Source organism: Xenopus tropicalis, chromosome 6 (assembly GCF_000004195.4).
Source record: "Xenopus tropicalis strain Nigerian chromosome 6, UCB_Xtro_10.0, whole genome shotgun sequence".
Taxonomy (NCBI): Eukaryota; Metazoa; Chordata; class Amphibia; order Anura; family Pipidae; genus Xenopus; species Xenopus tropicalis.
Window position 1 is genome coordinate 90446737 of NC_030682.2, and position 21712 is coordinate 90468448.

General features: G+C 41.2%; 1 protein-coding gene across 1 annotated transcript in view; it reads left to right on the plus strand.

Moving 5' to 3' along the window:
- Positions 1 to 5242: 5242 nt before the first annotated feature.
- The window catches only part of gcnt2.2 (glucosaminyl (N-acetyl) transferase 2 (I blood group), gene 2), a 49478-nt gene continuing 33008 nt past the window's right edge, over positions 5243 to 21712 (plus strand). Inside the window, exon 1 of the mRNA XM_002932669.4 lies at positions 5243 to 6392. Within this exon, the coding sequence (XP_002932715.2) occupies positions 5474 to 6392 (919 nt within the window). The 5' untranslated portion in view covers positions 5243 to 5473. The remainder of the gene's footprint in view (positions 6393 to 21712) is intronic.

Consider the following 21712-nt stretch of genomic DNA (forward strand, 5'->3'; position numbering starts at 1 on the left):
GTTTCACAGTAATTATCATCACATTTTATGCTTTTAACGCTTCAAATATGTCTGTAAATTATGCGTTAGTATTATTTCTATTAGATAATTACCTCAATGCGATGGAAATAACGCTTTGCGATAATTGTGATTTTTGAGCATGCGATATGCGTCTTAACGCATGCGAAATGACTTTGATGAATCGGTACTTAATTAACAAACACTTTTTAACGCATAAAGCTATGTGTTAAGTGTTACCGACCTTTAGTGAATCGGCCCCATAGTGTTGCAATTTGCCAAGGACAGCTCCCATTGACTTCTACATGTCCTTGACAGCTTTTAGATGGCAGTTTTGTATTAGTGGTTTTCATGGTTTTCATGAAAAATGTTTGTTTTTACACAAAAATTTTGAAATTTATGGCAAAAAATTATACGAATCATGAAAAAAAAAATCATGAACATTAGTAAATGCCCCCCTTATTCTCTGGATCCTCAGAAAACTATGAATCATCAGCATCCATAAGTAATTCTAATGGTTTATATTGCTATGCCAATGGTACATTCAGTCCTTTTTAACCGGTCTGTTTCACCTGGCTGCAACAATCTAGCTAAAACTGTTTAATTGAATTTATGTATTTTAATATTGCAGAAATATACAGCTTAAAGGGGTAGTTTACCTTTGAATTAACTTTTATCATGAAGTAGATGATATTCTGAGACAATTTGCAAATTGTTATTTTTTTGTGGATTTTGAATGACTTTGAATGATTTTGAATGGCTTTTGGTTCAGCAGCTCTGGTTGCTAGGGTCATGCTTTATCCTAGCAGCCAGGCAGTGGTTTAATGAGAGGCTAAAAGATATTTATCTGAGAGGCTGAATAGAAAGGTAACATTGACACTTATAGCCTCACAGAGCAATTAAAAAAAGTTGCTAAGAACAGGACATTTAATAACACACTGAAAGTTAACTTAACGGTGAAATGCCCCTTTATGATGTTGAATTAAATTTGATGATTTCTAACAGAAACTAAAGAGATAAATAAAATGTTATGGTGGTTTATGCAGCAAAACATTATAGTTATGCCTTATTACTAAATCATCTTTTACTTGCAAAGCCTGTGATCTACTACTACTGGGACACAATATGATGGTAACCAAGATATTAACTAAGCGATTTAGACACCTCTAATTAATAACTTAGCCAGTATAACTGTTACTAGGGTGATACTGTAGATAAAAGCTTGCTTGGGTTTTTTTTTTCATTCACTGTATCTGACCTCTTCCACCAGACTGCTCTGCCTATTTAATGCAGCACTAAAACAAGCATGATTAATAATGTTACTCATTCAGTATGTGCTAAGTGATGTGAATACAGGAGATGAGTGGTCCATTCAGCACTTTCTACCACCCAATCATCCCAAGTTCCCCCCTTCATATATTATTTAGTGAAGCTACTGAAAGTATGCATATTATCCAGAACAATTCTAGTTAAAATTGTTAACTGCGTGTTTTCATCTCCCCAGAGAGAATACCTCATACAGTTGGTCAATGCTAACTGTAGTTTCTAAAAGAGTAAGAGGATAATCTATAAAAAGATACTAGATCATTTGAGGCTAAAATAGCTGTTTAAGTAAAATACAGCAAGCAAGATATCCAGTAATTATATACTATCTCTATTGAATGACCATTTAAAGCAACCACTGCGACAAACCAATCTGCTTACAGCAGATCTGGTCGATAATAACCCCCACATTCCCGTGCCCAGTAAGATCTAATTATGTTGACCAAGAGATGAGATCAATAAAACAAGGCTGCCCACTTGTATGGGCAAATGAAATGCTATCCACACACACTGACCATAAGTTATTAACCTTGACAAAACTTTGGTACATTGTTTATTTTTTTAGACATTTTATTTGGTACATAACTGTTATCTTTCATGAGTATGAGGGGACAAAGTAATTTTACAAAAAAATTTTGTGAAGGAGGTAGAAATATTATGTATTTATAAAGCAGTAACTTACTCCACAACACTGCACAATAAATAGATGTATACATGAATGGGCTTATTTATCAATTTTCGAGTTTCAAGTTTGTTTTTCTAAACTGAATAAACTCACATATCGGATGCTTGCTTATATATTAATAAGGAAATCTCTTCTGAATAAGAAAACTCGAATACCTTGAATTTTCGAGTTCACAAACTCAAAAAAAACTTGAAAACTTGAATATCTCAAATTGAAAATATAAGACTTCTGATGGCAGCCCTTTGGTAACAAGCTACACATTTCAGCAAGCAAGTCCTGCTCACTCCAGATTCTGCCTAAATAGTAAATTATTGTGCCTCTTTAGTCCTCAGGACAGGGTCGAACTGGGGGGCGCGGTGCCCACCGGGGCTACCACCCCAGGAGCCCCGCACCCCCCCCAAGGTGCACCCGCCACATTCCCAGCACCCCTCACAGCTGCCCCCGCCACCCGCCCAACGTCCTCCCCTGAGCAGGCGTAAGTAAAACACGTCAGTGGAGGGACACCAGCGGTCATGGGAGCAGCAACTGGGATTGCGTCTGGGCAGTTAAAATGGTACCTAAAGGTGGCCATGCATGTTAAGATCCACTCGCTTGGCGAGGTCGTCAAGCGAACGGATCTTCTCCCCATATCCCCAACTTCAGGTGGGCAATATTGGGCGAATTTGGTTGTTTGGCCCTGGGGAATTAGAACTACGGTAACAGGCACAGTCGGTTCGGGGGCCGCATCAATGAACAATGCGGTCCCCATTCCGACTAAATTTTTTAACCTGCCAAATCGATATCTGCCCGATTCCAGATGTCGGTTGCGCAGGCAGGTTGTTATTGCCCCTACACGGTCCGATAATCTGCTAAATCGATCTAAGGGACCAATATCAGCAACTAGAATCAGCCTGTGTATGGCCACCTTAACCCTCACTTATTCTTTAATAAGAAGACACCTTCCCCATCTTCAAGTTAATATGTCATCTATTTTCCAAGTTAATATGCAACCTCATTATCTTCCCAATATAATCTAATATTTACCCATACCCAATTTAATGTACCATCTCTTCTTCGGTCCTTTAGTTAATATGCTGCTTGTCTGTTCCTTTCCAGTTAATAAACCACTCACCCCTTACTAATATGCTAGGTACCCTCTTACATTAGTTAACAAGCCATCTACATCCCTGCTCTTCAGTTAATATGTCATTTATGTCATTTCCACCTGGTTACTACACGCACATGCATTTTTAGTAAAAGAGTATCTGTAAAAAAAAATTGTCCTGGCTTTTCATGTGATTCATATAGGATTGTAAGATATTTCTGTGATTTTTGTACACTGCAATTTGATATACCAGTATAGAACAAAGCAGAAACAGAGACTCAAGCAAACTTTCAGCTGGGGAGCTTACCCCATTTATTATGCTAATGTACCACAAAAAAAAATCAACATTTCGGGGGGCACTCCCTCCCTTCGTCAGGATACCCACACAGTGAAAAAACAAAGCTGATATACCAGGCATGTTACTCACCTCTCCACCTTTTAGCATAGCTATTTGCGCTGCTTACAGTTGCTGGGGGAGCAAACAAAGATAATCATTAGTGTTTTAATCAATGTTACTTGCTGGGATGGTAACAATACCTGGCGTGGGACACTTCCTTTACATGGCATAAGACCTGCCAGGATAAATTGATGTGGAATGTAGTAATGATTAAATGCCTTTTATCTGGATATGTATAAGCTCTTTGCAGGCTATATATGTACCAATAAAATTATACAAAACTTGTATATAAACTTTTATATGTATATATTTGGCAAATAATCCAGAGTGATATCTGTGTACCATGGTTATCGAATGGTTTGTTGACTGTGCAGTAGCAGTGCAATTTATTTTATAGCATACAGTGCTATTACATTTTTCCTTACACCAAGAGCTGACACATAATACAGAAAACTCCACCTGTTCTATAGTATGTGTATAATTAAATACAGGTATGAGATCCCTTATTGGGAAACCAATTATCCAGAAAGCTCTGAATTATGGGAAAGCCATCTCCCATAGACTTCATTTTAATAAAATAAGCGAATCCACAATTTTAGAATCTGGCGGAACACCAAATTCTTTCCAAAAGGTTCGGCTGAATACTGAACCAAATCCAAATCCTAATTTGCATACATTTATACATTTTCAACTTCCGTGTAGTGATGAGCAAATTTGTCCTGTTTTATGTCAAAAAAAAAAATTTTTGCGCAACAATTTCTTTTTTACATGGGTGACAATATTTTTGGCATCAAATTTTCCAGCATCAAATCCGCCTGAATCCTGCTGAAAAGGACAAATCTTGTCCATAACCCAAATCAAATCCTGGATTTGGTGCATCCATAAAAATAATTCAAATTTTAAAGAGGGATTTCATTTTTTATCTGTAATACTAAAACAGCACCTTGTACTCGATCCCATCTAAGACATATTTAATCATTATAGGAGGCAAAACAATTAATTAAATGTTTAAGTAGACAAAGTATGGTGATTCACATTACAGAAAGACCCTTATCCAAAACCCCCCGGGTCCTGAGCATTCTGCATATCAGGTCTCATACCTCTACATGTGTAATTAAAGTATATGGTATATAGCAGGGATCCCCAACCTTTTACACCCATGAGCCACATTTAAATTAAAAAAGTGTTGGGGAGTAACACAAGCATGAAAAAGGTTCCTTGGGGTAACAATAAGAGCTATATAATTGGCTACTTAATATGCCCTATGTGGATTGGCAACCTACAGAAGGCTCTGTTTGGCATTATACTTGGTTTTTATGCAACCAAAACTTGCCTCCTTACCAGAAATTCAAAAATAAGCACTTGCTTTGTGGCCAGTGAGAGCAACATCCAAGGGGCTGGTGAGAAACATGTTGCTCACAAGCCACTGGTTGGGGATCACTGGTATATAGTAAGGATATGATAAATATTTCTTATTGACAAACTTTAATTTTCACATAATATCTATTTGGTTTTAATATTAATATTAGTGAACCCAGCAATACATAAGGCCATGCAACAGAGGAATACATATTCGCATGTGTCTAAAAAACCTAGCCATGACTTATAGTAAAGCAGAGGAGAATGAGTTGGCTGCAAATAACACGCAGGGGGAGCAGATTCAGCAGCCAGTGACATGTTGGTGGTTGCTAGTTCCATAACCAATCAGTTCTCAGTTGCTTTAATATGCAAATTGAAAGTGAACAGAAGGTCATCAAAGCATTCTGCAGCTCGCACAAAATCAGATGCCGACTGGGAGAGAGAACAGGCTGATGTTACGACTGACATGGCACAAATGCACGCAGTAACAGGCAGCAAACTGCCAACTTTGTCGGCACAAAGGACAGACACAGCAAGTCTGACAGCACGAAGGATATTTGCCTAATGCACCACAGGAAAATACTGCATCTATCTGGACGTACAGCGCTCCAAGGAATTTCCTTCCATAATGCCTTCTTGGGTACGATTTATTTTCCCTATCCCTGTCCTAAGTGTCACAGTCCTGCTCCTATATTATAACAACAGTCTTTTAAAATTAGCAGGTCTCCATAGGTATAATACCACAGAGGAGAAACTGCAATTCGCTGAAACATGTGAGTCTTTCCTAAATGGACAGAAATCTTTTGCCTGGGAATCGACGCTACTGACCGCATTTGAAAAATCCAGCTGCCCTGAGTATGTCAGGCAAAATCACTTCATCATGTCTCCACTTTCCCAAGAAGAGGCTGCCTTTCCATTAGCCTATATACTGACAGTGCACAAGGAGTTTGAGACATTCGAGAGACTGTTTAGAGCTATCTACATGCCCCAAAATATATACTGCGTCCATGTTGATGAAAAGGCAAGTGCTGATTTCATGCAGGCTGTGGACAGTTTAGTCCAATGTTTTCCCAACACATTTCTTGCTTCAAAAATGGAACCGGTGGTGTATGGTGGGATATCCAGACTCCAGGCTGATCTGAATTGCATGAAAGATCTGTTGGCATCAGACGTGCAGTGGAAATATGTTATCAATTTGTGTGGGCAAGATTTTCCTTTAAAGACAAATAAGGAAATAATACATCATATTAAATCATTTAAAGGGAAAAATATAACTCCCGGGGTATTACCACCTGCCCATGCAATACCAAGGACCAAGTATGTTCATCGGGAGGATATAGTCAATTCACGTGTAGTGAGAACAAGGGTTCTAAAGCCTCCCCCTCCTCATAATATCACAATTTACTTTGGCTCTGCCTATGTTGCACTCACAAGGGAATTCACACGGTTTATTCTAGAAGATCAGAGAGCTACTAATCTGTTGCTGTGGTCCAAGGACACCTACAGCCCAGATGAACATTACTGGGTAACACTGAACAGAATTGCAGGTAAAATACATTTTCGTTACATTACAAGTAATGTGCAGATGATTTGAAGCACAATATTTAGAATGTTTTGAAATAGGACCTTGCCCCTCTGAATGTTTTATAGTGAGGTGGTAACCTTGGATATGACACAGTATTAGAGCATGTGTCTATGGTTTGTACCTGCAGTTGATGGGTGTTGCACATTCAGCAGGTTTAACTGGCTGCCATCCTGGGGGTATACTAGTAGCAAGGAGTTAAATGTTGGCAAAGTCAGTCCCAGATACCAGAAAATGACACATCTGTAAGTTCCAGAGTCAGACAGCATTCAGGGCACTAGACAGCTCCAGCATAGAAACTATGTGAGATGTTATCCTTTTGGCAAACAGCACTACATATATATATTTTGGTTCTGTAACAATAGTGTGTTGCCACAACACAAGCTTATCTCTTATCAGTTTAGTTTAGTTTTGTCATCCTAAAATAAACAGGGCTGTGGAGCTGGTGGTGTTTGAATTGGATGGAGGGGGAAGAGCCCTGCCCCCTTAAGCTGGCCAAACATGCAGTGATATAATTGTACCAAACATTAGTTTTGTGAGATTTTCGGACCATGTATGGGCTCCGAATTATCGCCCCGATAATTTTTGATTGGTGTCTGCCAACTATCTAATGTTTGATTTATGCATAGTCTTTTTTCATTGGTGATTCCCTTTGTTGCTGGTGGAAAGGCATTTACTAGAGGTTAGTAGCCCACGGTAACAGACCTATCGGGGGCAACTAATCTCAGCATGGGATATCAGCCTTAGCCTAAAGGTGGTCACACACATGGCGATTTGCAATCTTGCGACCGATGGTCGCACGAAAAGATCGTTAAATCCGCCACTAACCTTCAGGGCTGAAACGGCAGATAAGGAGGTAGAAACAATAGGATTTCTACCTCCTTCTGCCGATTCAGCCCTGAAGGCAGGTTTTGCTCAGGCGCCTTCTATGGCGCCCGATCAAAATCTTTTAACCTGGCCGATATCAGCAGCCTCCTCATACCCCAGGCTGGTGCCCCTGTTAGGAGAAAACAGCACCAGCCCGGGGTACCTGAAGCAATGTGATTCCTCCTTCCGGCATCGTTTCGCTGCGACTAACACAATAGGCGCATGCGCAGTAGAGTGAAAAGCCGACTTCTCTGTTAAAGTTAGGCTGTTTCACTATACTGCGCTTGCGCGCACTAGCGATACAGGAAGGAGGAAGCGCTGCAGGTACCCCGGGCTGGTGCTGTTCTTTCTGAACAGGGGCACCAGCTCAGGGGAAAAGGTATGCGATTCAAGTCACTTGGGGGTGCCTAACATTTTGGCACCCCCAAGTGACTTTGCCTTTCCTTCTCCTTTAAAGGTGCCCATTCATGGGCCGATTCTAGCTGCCGATATCGGTCCCTTAAGCTGGCCATACACGTGGCGATCTGATGATGTTTCGTGCGACCATCGGTTGCACGAAACATCGTCAGATCCGCCACACACCATTCAGGGCTGAATCGGCAGGTAAGGAGGTAGAAACAATAGGATTTCTACCTCCTTCTGCCGATTCAGCGCTGAAGGGAGATTTTGGTCAGGCGCCTTCTATGGCGTCCGATCTAAATTTTCAAACTGGTCCGATCGGCGAGTCGGCCGATATCAGCAGCTTCCTGCGATATGGGTCGACTCGCCGACATACCATACACGCACCGAATATCGTACAAAACGAGGTTTCGTACGATATTATCGGTGCGTGTATGGCCACCTTTAGACTGATTCGGCAGCTAATTGGGCCATGTATGGGTACTACCGACGGGCCTGGCTAAAAAAAATTTAGTCGGATCGGGGACAGCATGAACGAGCCGATGAACCGACTTTGCCTATACCCGTCATTATAACTCAATTATAACCAAATTACCCTGGATTCTCCTGATATCGCCCACCCGTAGGTGGGGGTTATCGGGAGAAGACCCACTCGTTTGGCAACATCGCCAAGCGAGCGGATCTGAAGGTGTATCATCAAAATAATTCTTTTTTTAGAAAACTGGTTGCAAAGAAGTATATGGGCAATGACACACAAGATGATTAATCACCCCACAAATAATCTCCTCTAGTAGTGGCAACAAATCTCTGAATGACCTTCTACTGGCAATGATGTAAATCGCTGGTAGGAAAACATATGCATCACTACAGTTTTCTGAAGTCGGACAAAGTTTCCTCTCAAGACAACTTTGAGCAACTTCGGAAAGCTAAAGCGACATGTTTTTCTACCGGCGATTTACATTATCACTAACATGAAAGCATTCAGAGGAGATTAGTCACCACTGCTATTAGAGATTAATCAAGGGGCCTGTGTCATTGCCCTTAGGATCATGGAACACAGAGTTGTTCCTTGGATTTTTTTTGAGGGGGGAGGAAATTTGCGCTACCCAGGGGTGACAAATTTTCTGAAAATAACTTTGCATTGGTGTCAATGGAAATCTCTGGCAAAAGGAAGGAGAAGGCAATATCCAGCAGTTACATATGTTCATATGTTTTAGCAAGAAGATTCAGATGTAAAGGTATGTTAGAAAAATTGGTTGCCTGCAGGTAGTGCAGATCTTCCTGTATCACACTAAAAATGCCACTTATGACAGGACAGTGAATACTACATTCAGATTACATTACATTTAGATGAATGATGATGCATAAAATGTATCAAAGGGATTCTGTCATGGGAAAACTTCTTCAGCAGAATCTTGCATTGAAATCCATTTTTCAAAGAAGCAAACTTTTTTCATATTTAATTTTTTAATATGATGTCGGGCTAGCCATATTCTTAGTTTCCCAGGTGCTCTCAGCCATGTGATTTTTGCTCTAATAAACTTAAGTCACTCTTTTCTGCTGTGCGGCAAATTGAAGTGATATTACCCCCCCTCCATTTCCCCTCAGCAGCCGATCAGCAGAACTATGGGAAGGTAACAAGATAACAACTCCATGGCACCTATATTGCTAAAAATGCTCCCATGCCCCACCTAATGGAAGATATAATTACAGCATTCAATAGTAAAAATCCAAGTCTGGCTCACCCAATGCATGATTACAGCTACAAAAAATACAATTATTTGTTCAAAAATAAAATTGTAAGTAGTAGAATGAATTATTTGTAATATACACAGTGAATTTTAATAATAAAAACGACACCATAAAAATAATTACAAAATTTCTTTTGGGTCATTCCAAAATAGGAAGATCAGATATAAAGTGTATGTGCAAGATCCATAAACTACAAAATATTTCTATATATAGTGAATAATGTTCCCTCTATTGTAAAATATAAGGATATCATAAGTCACTCAGGAGTTTCCTGACCAGGAGCTTGAAGTCCAAGTGCTTTTATACAGGTCATGGAACTCCAAAGGTATAAGGACATTCATGGCTCTTCTGTATTATATATGTGTGTTTGTGTCTGTATGTGTGTGTCAGTAGTAACTGACCTACAATGGATAGTGGGGGCAATTAGATAAAAAAAATGTCTGTGTGCCATTGGCCTTTAAAATATAAGTCCCCTGCCCTCAGTCTAACCTCATTACTGCCACTGATTAAAACTTTACATCTCCTGAAAATGTGGCTGGCAACCACCATCTTTGTCCATGTCACATCCAGAATCAGGCTGTCTGCCCAGGAATACTAAAAGCTAGGGCCAGAGCAGCTTCCACTGAGCATCCTCCAGCTTAGCAATGACTAACAAGGCGCCTGATGCTGGATGTGGCACTGCCAAATGTTGAGGCCACTCCATATTTGTAGCCCAGATTACTGTGAAGGGAGTTACAGTCACAAATGACAGGCATGCTTTACTGACTAAAAGTTAATTTAGCAGCTCTGAGGTTTGAAATTTGCTAACACATAATGGGGGGGAGCAGATTGCTTGGGCCCTTAAATCTTTTTTTTTGCACTACTTGAAGTTGCACTAATGTTCAGTGCAGGAGTTAAGCAGGCCATACAAGGCCTGACAATGGTCTGTTATCCAAGCTGATAGCCTATTGGCATGTGGTTTTTTTTTCCAAACCACAGGCTGCTGAAACAATATCTAACTGGGAAATGGACAGAAATTGGGCAAAATCCTCTCAGGAGGGGACTGCATCAGATCACTGATAAGATGGGTCTGCACAGGCCTCTACTTTGGGGGCCAAACAGTAAGACTAGCTTGGCCATATTGGGACACGGTCTAGCTAAAGCTAGATAGTTTTCTTTTCCCTCAATTTGACACTAATTACATTCATTCTTTGACAAGCGAGTACACTCATAATTATAGGCATTTTTCCATCCCTGTGAAATTAATAATAACCCTGGCACCAAAACTTTCAAGATTTCTACAAATTCTACATGTGCCTTTAGCCTTTCAAAATCAACCCTGATTGTTGCTGCTTTTTAAACAGTATTTGGCACACATTTTCATGCCAGAAATGGCTCATGCTGTCTCATGACTACAATGGGTTAAGGCAGGTCTAGTCTATAGTGGTGTAAAATAATAGTGTAAATTTCACTGTAAATTCTCACTTTCACTAGCATATTTATGGATAAGGGACCTTCTCAGATTAGGATCCCAACCTAATGCAACATCTGCCTTTCACTAAATATATTTCTGCTAATGGTCCTATAATATCATCCATTAAGTCTGACAATAAATAAAGTAACTACCTGACAATACTGAAGTAATGTCCTGTTATCAATGTCTATAAAATATTAAAACACTACATAATTTAACGCAGTTCAAAGAGTGAATAAACCATTACCTATGCAAACTAAGGTTATGTATCATAAAAGCAAAGTTGGCTATACAGATAGAGCAATATGACGATGGACAGATTTTACCCTAATTGGAGGCTTGTCTTCCAGTAGAGGCAACCTGCAGGCAGTAGAGGAAACACGTTTTCTTGATGTGCACAACTTTATGATGCAACTGCGTAATTTTTTGACACAACCGGCACTTTTTTTGACGCAACCGTAACATTTTTTGTTACAACCGTGTTTTGGGGTTTTTTTTGATGCAACTGCAAATTTTCCATGCTGGCCAAAAAAGATACGCTCATCACTACACCATATCAGTAAACATTCCTGGATTTCTCAGGACTCCTGTCACCCTACTGCATTCCCCAGATTTTTTTAATCTCCTTGGCAGAGTTATACGTGTGCATGCGTTTTGAGTATTTCGTTGGATGGAGGGGCCTCTGTGAGCATCGAGTGACTTAGTGTGCATTTGCTGTGATGTCACTCAGAGACTTCCAACTATGGAGAAGGTAATTGTCCCTAATCACTACAAACTTCCTGCTTGTAATTATATCAAGGGACAAATCAGTGAGCCACTGAGAGCCTAACACTGAGGAGCAACAGAGGATAAGGAATGAAAAAGTTAAGGTGGCCATACATGGGTGGAGATAAGTTGCTGATACAATCCCTTTAAACAGCTTACTGGCCCGTGTATTGTGCCTGCCCAACCAATATTGGCCAGAAAATTAAGCAGATATTTATCTTGCATGTAATAAAATCCAAATTGAAATAAACTAGGAGAGTTCCAAGCATTCGCTCGCCCTACTGCCAAGCTGGAGATTTCCCAGGTGAACATCCTAAGTCTTCAGCAATAGCACGAGTCACATGGTATCCCCGTGTGTAACCGCTGACCATCCAAAACCCGTTCATTTCATCTGCGGATTCACTGCCAACTGCATGCATGCCCTGAAGAAAATTAAGAAGTTTAAAAATTAAAAGCTAAGAAGAAGTGAGCCTGTACCTCATTATTAATATACCCAGTGCTAGTAATTTAGCTACTGACGTGTGGGTCACTCAGGAGGAAATTCAAAAGAGACTTTAACATGTAAAGGTAAACAAAGGTCCAGGGCCGGATGGGATTCATCCCAGGGTATTAAATGAGCTGAGCGCTGTGATTGCCAAGCCTCTTCACATAATTTTTCAGGATTCGTTGAGGTTTGGCATGGTGCCGAGAGACTGGCGAATTGCTAATGTGGTGCCATTATTTAAAAAGGGATCTCGTTCTCAGCCTGAAAACTATAGGCCTGTTAGTCTGACATCAGTAGTAGGAAAGCTTCTGGAAGGGGTAATAAGGGATAGGATATTTGAATACATTGCAGTTCACAATACTATTAGTTTGTGCCAGCATGGTTTTATGCGTAACAGATCTTGCCAGACTAATTTAGTCAGCTTTTATGAGGAGGTGAGCAGGAACCTTGATGCTGGAATGGCAGTTGATGTCATCTACTTAGATTTTGCTAAAGCATTTGATACAGTACCTCACAGAAGGTTAATGATCAAATTGAGGAATATTGGCCTAGAACATAATATTTGTAATTGGATAGAGAACTGGCTGAAGGATAGATTACAAAGAGTGATGGTAAATGGAACATTTTCTAATTGGGCCAGTGTGGTTAGTGGAGTACCGCAGGGGTCAGTCCTTGGTCCTTTGCTTTTTAACTTGTTTATTAATGACCTGGAGGAGGGCATAGAGAGTACTGTTTCTATTTTTGCTGATGACACTAAATTGTGCAAAACTATAAGTTCCATGCAGGATGCTGCCGCTTTGCAGAGCGATTTGACAAAATTGGAAAACTGGGCAGCAAACTGGAAAATGAGGTTCAATGTTGAAAAGTGCAAAGTTATGCATTTTGGTAGAAATAATATAAACGCGAACTATCTACTGAATGGTAGTGTGTTGGGGGCATCCTTAATGGAGAAGGATCTAGGGGTTTTTGTAGATCACAAGTTGTCTAATTCCAGGCAGTGTCATTCTGTGGCAACTAAAGCAAATAAAGTGCTGTCTTGTATAAAAAAGGGCATTGACTCAAGGGATGAGAACATAATTTTGCCTCTTTATAGGTCCCTGGTAAGGCCTCACCTTGAGTATGCAGTGCAGTTTTGGGCTCCAGTCCTTAAGAAGGATATTAATGAGCTGGAGAGAGTGCAGAGACGTGCAACTAAACTGGTAAAGGGGATGGAAGATTTAAGCTATGAGGTTAGACTGTCGAGGTTGGGGTTGTTTTCTCTGGAAAAGAGGCGCTTGCGAGGGGACATGATTACTCTGTACAAGTACATTAGAGGGGATTATAGGCAGTTGGGGGATGTTCTTTTTTCCCATAAAAACAATCAGCGCACCAGAGGTCACCCCTATAGATTAGAGGAACGGAGCTTCCATTTGAAGCAACGTAGGTGGTTTTTCACGGTGAGGGCAGTGAGGTTGTGGAATGCCCTTCCTAGTGATGTGGTAATGGCAGATTCTGTTAATGCCTTTAAGAGGGGCCTGGATGAGTTTTTGAACAATCAGAATATCCAAGGCTATTGTGATACTAATATCTACAGTTAGTATTACTGGTTGTATATATATAGTTTATGTATGTGAGTGTATAGATTGGTAAGTATAGGTTGTGTGCTGGGTTTACTCGGATGGGTTGAATTTGATGGACAATGGTCTTTTTTCAACCCTATGTAACTATGTAACTATATTGTAATTATTTTTTTGGGGGGGGACAAATATTGAGGTTCAAAGCAATCAATGGGCATTTAATTGCTTGTCAACTCTTCGTTCTCCTTAACCAGTGCCGGGCCATCACCCTGCCATCCCACCAGTTGAACTCCAGCCATGTGACAAGTTAAGAAGCTTGCCTCAGTTGGCAGCACCCTGCAGGCTACAGCAAAAAGCAGCTCCTGCTCATGTTAATGGGATTATGTAATAAGAGGCACTAAGTTTGCCCAAGAGCAGTAACCCACAGCAACCAATCAGCAAGTAGTATTTACTGGTCACCTGTCTAACAGCAAATAACTTATTGGTTGCTATGTGCAGACAGCACATTTTTGTTCTCTGCGCTAGCAATGGGTCTCCCCTTGCCCCGTTCTGATTGAAAGAGTTAAGTGTGGAGGGCAGCATCACTTTGGCCACCTCAGGTTTGCAGAGGGGACTGAAACACCCCTGCATCCAACATAGCCTCTCTCCCCAATGCTGCCAATTGTGGGCCTAACTTATCCCTGCCAGTCACTTGCTTACCTTCCCCCACTGGTCGCTACCTCTCTGCCCCCGTGCTGGTTGTGCCCCCACCCCATTATGCCCTAGGCAGCCACCTGTGTCCAACTGCTAATTCCAGCCCTGGACAGTATTTGCAGAGTATAACCCCCTTTTCTATATTCCCTGTAGGTTTATTGGCACTTAAAGGATAACGTAACATTTGCTAAGGAAAATTGCAATGAGTCAGCCTATGTCTGGTACTGTTCAGTAGCCTTCAGGCCTCCAGGCACTTCCAGTACATAATGTTGTAAATCCCTTACCTTCTTATGCCTACAGACAACAACAAAAGATCCTCTGCACTCACCCATTATCAATATATATAGGACATTAAGACATTTTGTGCAATAAGCTACCAAGATATGCCCTCCCCTCCTATGCCTGTAATTTTTCCGTCGACTTTATTAATTCCCTCTGTGCAAAACGGTCCCCTTCCTCTTGTGTGGTATTTAATCTTAGTACAGTGAATATTTTTATTTGTTTGTGGCCTTGGGAACTATGAATATATTGTACAAAGGTTCAGTGTTGCAAGTACAAGTAGCACTATATAAGTAAAGACAGTGCATACGGTATATACCCACACACTGCATCTTGTTACAGTATCGTATGCATATCTAAATGCTCGTATTTTGTGACTCTGCGGTAGCTGTGGTAAAAATACACAGCTCACTTGATTGTGTAAGTTGGTTTTAACATTCAAAGGAAAAGAATTGTGGACTCCCAAAAAGAATAATAAAGATAAGTTAAAAGTACGTTTATTTAGGACAAAGGAAAGCCTAACGCATTTCATGCCTGTTGGGACACTTATTCATAGGCTTAACTCAAGGTGGTTTTAGGGCTCTGGCACACGGGGGAGATTAGTCGCCCGCGATAAAACTCCCTTTTCGCGGGCGACTAATCTCCCCGAGTTGCCTACCCCTGCCACCCCACCGGCGAACATGTAAGTCGCCGGCGGGATGGCAGACGCGGCGGGGCAATTTCAGGGAATCGCCGAAAAAGACTCGCGAGTCTTTTTAGGCGATTTGCGCGAAATCGCGCCGCCGCGTCTGCCATCCTGCCGGCGACTTACATGTTCGCCGGTGGGATGGCAGGGGTAGGCAACTCGGGGAGATTAGTCGCCCGCGAACAGGGAGTTTTATCGCGGGCGACTAATCTCCCCCGTGTGCCAGAGCCCTTAGGTTTCTGGCACACGGGGAGATTAGTCGCCCGCGACAAATCTCCCTGTTTGCGGGCGACTAATCTCCCCGAGTCGCCATCACCTGCCATCCCACCGGCGATTTGCCGATATCGTGCCGCCGCGTGTGCCATCCCACCGGCGACTTACATTTTTGCCGGTGGGATGGCAGGGGTAGGCAACTCGGGGAGACTCGCGAGTCTTTTTCGGCGATTTGCGCGAAATCGCGCCGCCGCGTCTGCCATCCCGCCGGCGACTTACATGTTCGCCGGTGGGATGGCAGGGGTAGGCAACTCGGGGAGATTAGTCGCCCGCGAACAGGGAGTTTTATCGCGGGCGACTAATCTCCCCCGTGTGCCAGAGCCCTTAGGGTTCTGGCACACGGGGAGATTAGTCGCCCGCGACAAATCTCCCTGTTTGCGGGCGACTAATCTCCCCGAGTCGCCATCACCTGCCATCCCACCGGCGATTTGCCGATATCGTGCCGCCGCGTGTGCCATCCCACCGGCGACTTACATTTTTGCCGGTGGGATGGCAGGGGATGGCAGGTGATGGCGACTCTGATTAGTCGCCCACGAACAGGGAGATTTGTTGCGGGCGACTAATCTCCCCGTGTGCCAGAGCCCTTAACCTCACAAAATCATGTGTGCTGAACCAGATGCTAAATTTCCCTTGTTCCTTCCAGTTTTCTAAAATAAGACCCATGATGATAGTAAATCTAGGCTTGTGACAGGATATGTCAGATTCATAATGAGTCAACCATCTATAAAAGTTATTTTAAGAATAAAAAGAACAGAGATCTTACTGGAAGAGATTTGTATAAGTAAAACCTACAGAGAGGAATGAAAACTATACCATTTTATAAGAATGATTTATTCAGAGCAGAAGTTAGAAAAAAGAAAACCAATGGCAGGCTGGAGCCTCCTTCTCGGGGGGCGGGGCGGAGAAAATACATAATCAGGGATGTTGAGCTATGGCCATTAGTGGGGTTTCTGTGAGTTGCAGTTTAACAACAGCAAGTTTTTATCTTTCATTCCTTTGTTTTTATCTTTCATACCTGTTACTAACATTTGCATTAAGTATCCCTTTAACCAGACAGGGGGCAACCCTTAAGCTGGTCGCAGGTTGGACATCCATTTGTGATATGATTTAATTTTTACCGTGACCAAAGTAGCCCTTGCGATGCTGGGAGGCAAGGGCAATGGCGTCTCCAAACTACCACCTAACCCATTATTGGATTATTCTGCATTTGTTTATCCCCTAAAGATGTTAAACAAGAAGCAAGCGATTTGCTTTCATTATTCTACATGAAGTAGTTTGAAGTAGTTTTGATTTTCTGTAGCAGGCCAAATGTATTTAGTGTTGGTGGTAACTGAGCTTCATTGTGTTGTACCACAGTATTTGCATACCCTACCATCTGCTTGCAAATTTGTAAATAGGGCAAATCAGCTGCTTAAGTGAAAAACCAACAATGCAAAAAATGCAGATATGTTTCAGGAAAATATACAAGTAAGCAAAATAAACCCATGACCATGAGGGAAGCACAGACATGATACATCATATAGGAAAACCGGCCAGACACTGCATACATAATCTAATTATAATCAACGCTGTGGTGTAATCAACAGGCCCTGGGAATTGAACAGATGAATGCTTGTATAAGTGAACTTTAGCACAACTGCTTGCATGCTGATAAGCTGATACAAAAATATTGAGGTATAATCTGTTACCCCAGCAAAAAAAGTTTCAGAAATTAAAAAAAAATGCTTATCTTGAGCTCTGCTTATTTTTAGTGAAATTCTTTTTATGCTATGTGAGACAAAATTGGCTGCAATGCTCAGGAAGTGCTGCGGCAAAGTAATGGGCCTGGTGCCTGGTGGCAGAGTACTGGGCAAAATTTGTCACTTCCTTTCTTTTCTCTGTCCTGACTGGTTCTGACTTTTGAAACAATGCAGCAGAATCCACATGATAAAAAGCCTTGAGAAACTGTTAGTCCGACTTCTACTACATTGTTTCAAGCAACAGAACCAGCAGCGCAGAAAGAAATAGAAAACAATACTTCATTTGAAATAGCATACAAATACAAACAATGAACACTAAACATTTTTAATGAACGTAGACTGCAAATTTGTTTGCAAAATGTTAGTTATTGATTTACATCTGTTTAAAAATGACAGTCTTCTGACTGAAATGTATCGCAGGCAGAGGAAAGCCAATGTGCTCCCACTTGATAAAAGACTGTTGGCTTTTCTGAACCTGCAAAAAAAAAACCCCACAGACTGGGAAAAGCCAATGCACAGATCCATGTGCCAGTGCCACAATTAGTCAGCGCCAGGCCCTCATGTCCATCAACTCCCCGTCCCCCATCTGCCCACTCCTTGCCTGTGTCCCCTGATCCCTGCCTGCAGGTAGGAGAGCTGCTAAGGAGTGGGTATTTCTTTAATGTTTTGTTTGCTTTTTAACTATACAGGAAGTAGACCTTGTATAGTTCCTTACAAGCACTTATATTGTAGTGTCACCCACTGTGACCTACAGCACTTATATTTGCCCATTTGTATCTGTTAGTTACCCCTCCCATATAGATTGTAAGCTCTACGGGGCAGGGACCTCCTTCATCTTGTGTTTCTGACTCTTATTGCAACTGTACCTTGTATTTATTGTTGTACTTTGTATTTATCCATTATCTTTAACCCCCTGTTTGTATTAATGATTTGTATTAATTCTACTGTACAGCGCTGCATACATAAGTAGCGCTTTATAAATAAAGATATACATACATACATACATACCTTGTGGTCTGGGTCCCCCTTTCCCCTGGCCCACTTGTGACATTGGGGTTTCTCTATAGTTAAGCCAGTAACATCGGCCATTAAGCTAAACCGTTTTCAGAAGTCTAATAACATGAGCTGAGGAGGGTGAAAATTCTTATTGGGTAGACTACCAATAGATGGCTTTCCATGTATGAGCATATAACTAATAATTTATAAATGACCAGGGCCGGAACTAGGGGTAGGGAGAAGAGGCAGCTGCCTAGGGCGCAATGATTAGGGGGCGCCAGGCAGAAGCCTCTGCTGCCTACCACTAGTTCCCCTACTTTGCCATTGCCCCCGCCGCTAATGACAAGCGGCGGGGGCAATGACCCACGGCATCGCACCCCCCCCAACAGAGGGGGCAGGCGAGGTGGCCGACCGGGTTGCCTAGGGCGCCCGGACGGCTTGGCCCGCCCCTGTAAATGACATTTTGTTTCTGCTAAGCCTCTCCAAACCTTCCTTATTTTTTGGACATGGTTCCTTCTATAGCCTTAGTAGTACGGGTATGGGACCCCTTATCCGGAAACCCATTATCCAGAAAGGTTCCGAATTACAGAAAGGCCATCTCCCATAGACTAATCAAATAATTAACATTTTTAAAAATGGTTTCCTTTTTGTCTGTAATAATAAAACAGTACCTTGTACTTTATCCCAATTAAGATATAAGTAACGCTTATTGGAGGCAAAACTATCCTATTCGGTTTAATTACTGTTTAAATAATGTTTTTAGCAGACTTTAGAAAGGGGATCCGAATTACGGAAAGACCCCTTATCTGGAAAACCCCAGGTCCCGAGCATTCTGGATAATGGGTCCCATACCTGTATTTTATTTATTTTTACGCAGCCCCAACATGTTCAAAATCATGTTTAAAAAGTTTAAATTCTGTTTGGGTATGTGTACAGTAACTATCTGTGCAAATGTCAGATGTAAGCTCGCAGGCTTGTCTGGAGCAGCATTTGTAAGTATGTTACAAAGATAAACCTGGGCCAGCCTGAACAAACAAGATAACAAAATGCAAAAAATATTTCAAATATTATGACAACATAGAAGAATTCATAGACAGTTTTTATTCAAAACCTGAATTGGCTCTCCTATGGTATTGCTGTCTGCAAATTATATAATGAACTCACTGCTGTGACATGGCAATCATTATAAACAGTCTAGCCCGATTTACAATAGCTAAAATGAGTGCAAAATGATTTGCAGAATAAAAAAAAACATTCAAAAATGTGCTTCTGCCTATACACATACTGGAAAACTTGCATTTTACAGCAATTAGTTGATTTTAGCTGCTTTAATGCATATGAAGCACAGGATGCAGTAAGCATGAAATACCCCCTGCCTTAAGCAAGCAGTATTTCTTACAGGTTTTGGGGAGAAACTCTGCATTGAAGGTAAAAAAAAAAACCGCTGGATAGAGCCACAGTTTGGACATATACATAGGACATTGCCAGCAAACATATCCAAAAGACAGAATTGAATAAGAGATAATGCTGCACTCTCTGTTCCTTATTAATAGTTGCACTTTCAATGCCATTAAAAAAAAAGTGCAAAATCTCCTCTCTGACCAGTACATGCTACTTGCTACCTGTCAAACATCTGTTTGGTTGCTATGGGTTACAAGACCCATTAGCCACTAAGAACTAAAAAGGTCAGCCAAGAAGTCCAACCGACATGGGACTGTGACTTCTTCCCAAAGAAAATAACATAACAACATACTGCACAAAGCAGTAAACGTGTCACTATCCACCAATTTATGATACAGGCTAAGATTAAGTTATTTTTTCCAGTGCTCCCTGGCAAGGAAAAGACAGCAAGAAAGCATAGGCGGAGGGTGACTTTTTTGTTTGGGGAGGCTAAAAATGGGCAATACATAGACTGACCTAAAGCTAATGTGAGACTTAGTGGATTTGCTGCTAGTGTAAAAAATTAACTCCCAACTACCTCTTGCGGTTCCGACTGACTCCCAGGGATACGGCCCAAAAGTGCGAGTGGGAAGGTTTTTTTTACCTTAAAATGCTTAGGATGTAAAAGTGTGTTTGTGATGAGTTAGCTTAAAGGGGTAGTTTACCTTTGAATTAACTTTTAATATAATGTAGACATTGATATTCTGAGACAATTTGCAATTGGTCCTCTTTTATTTTTAATGGTTTTTCAGTTATTTAGCTTTTTGTTCAGCAGCTCTCCATTTGGTAGTTCAGCAGGCTATCGGGTTGCTATTTACCCTAGCAACCAGGTAGTGGTTTAAACAAGAGATGGGAATATGAATAGTTAAGATGCCTGCATGGAAAAACAAGTAATAAAAAATTACAATAATAATAAAATTGTATTGTGTAAAGTGTAATACTTTTTGGCTGCCGGTGTCAGTGACCCCCATTTGAAAGCTAGAAAGAGTCAGAAGAGAATGGCAAATTATATCTTGGGGGAACTGAGACTCACAACCTAAAGGGCAATTTCACCTTTTTCAGCAAAACTGTAATAACACATAAAACAGGACCCCAAAACCCCCAGAAATGTGTTCAAACTTAAAATAACCAGCCAAATTTAGTCAAATGGGAGTGGTATTTAGGTGGTGTGGTTGCAAAAATGGGTGTGGCCAAAAACATTGCCCCGCTGCGCACAGCATTTATTTTTGTCCCTCTTTCCGTTTTCAAAATGTTGGGAGGTATGTGATAGGCATATTATAAATATCAGGTCAGGCAAAAAACAATATAATTTCAGCCAGTGATTCAGCCTTTACATCTGTATAGTACCTATGTATAGTACCCGTGTATAGTACCTGTAGAAGTGGGATGAAATCTGCAGCAAAAGTTCAGAGTTGGTTCTTAGGTAAAGTTACGGCTGCAGATTCTTCTTTTCAGTCTTCATTTCTGCACTGCCTTCAGTTTGTAATATCTCCCAATCCCTGTCTGGATCTGCGCCTTGACTGGTCAATTTTACTGTCTGTCAAGAAAGCTGTGCTCTGATTGGAGAATCCACAAGAAGAAAGATCCAATCTGAGCACAGCAGAACCGGCTTGCAGGAACAGGAGATGATTTCCTGGACAGTGCAGAAACAGAGTAAGGGTTTTTTTTTTTGTTTTGTTTTTCTCACTAGCCTTATTGAAAATCCGCCTATGCAAGAAAGAAAAATAGAATGTCAAGTGCCAAAACTGTACACTAATCCATATTATTGCATTCTATGCAAGTTTTATAGTAGTAGTTTTATAGTAGTAATTTTATAGTAGTAGTTTTATAGTAGCCCACGCTATTTATGAACTGTATTGAAGACTGACACTTTGCAACTTTAAGGCTATTTATACTTTCCAGGA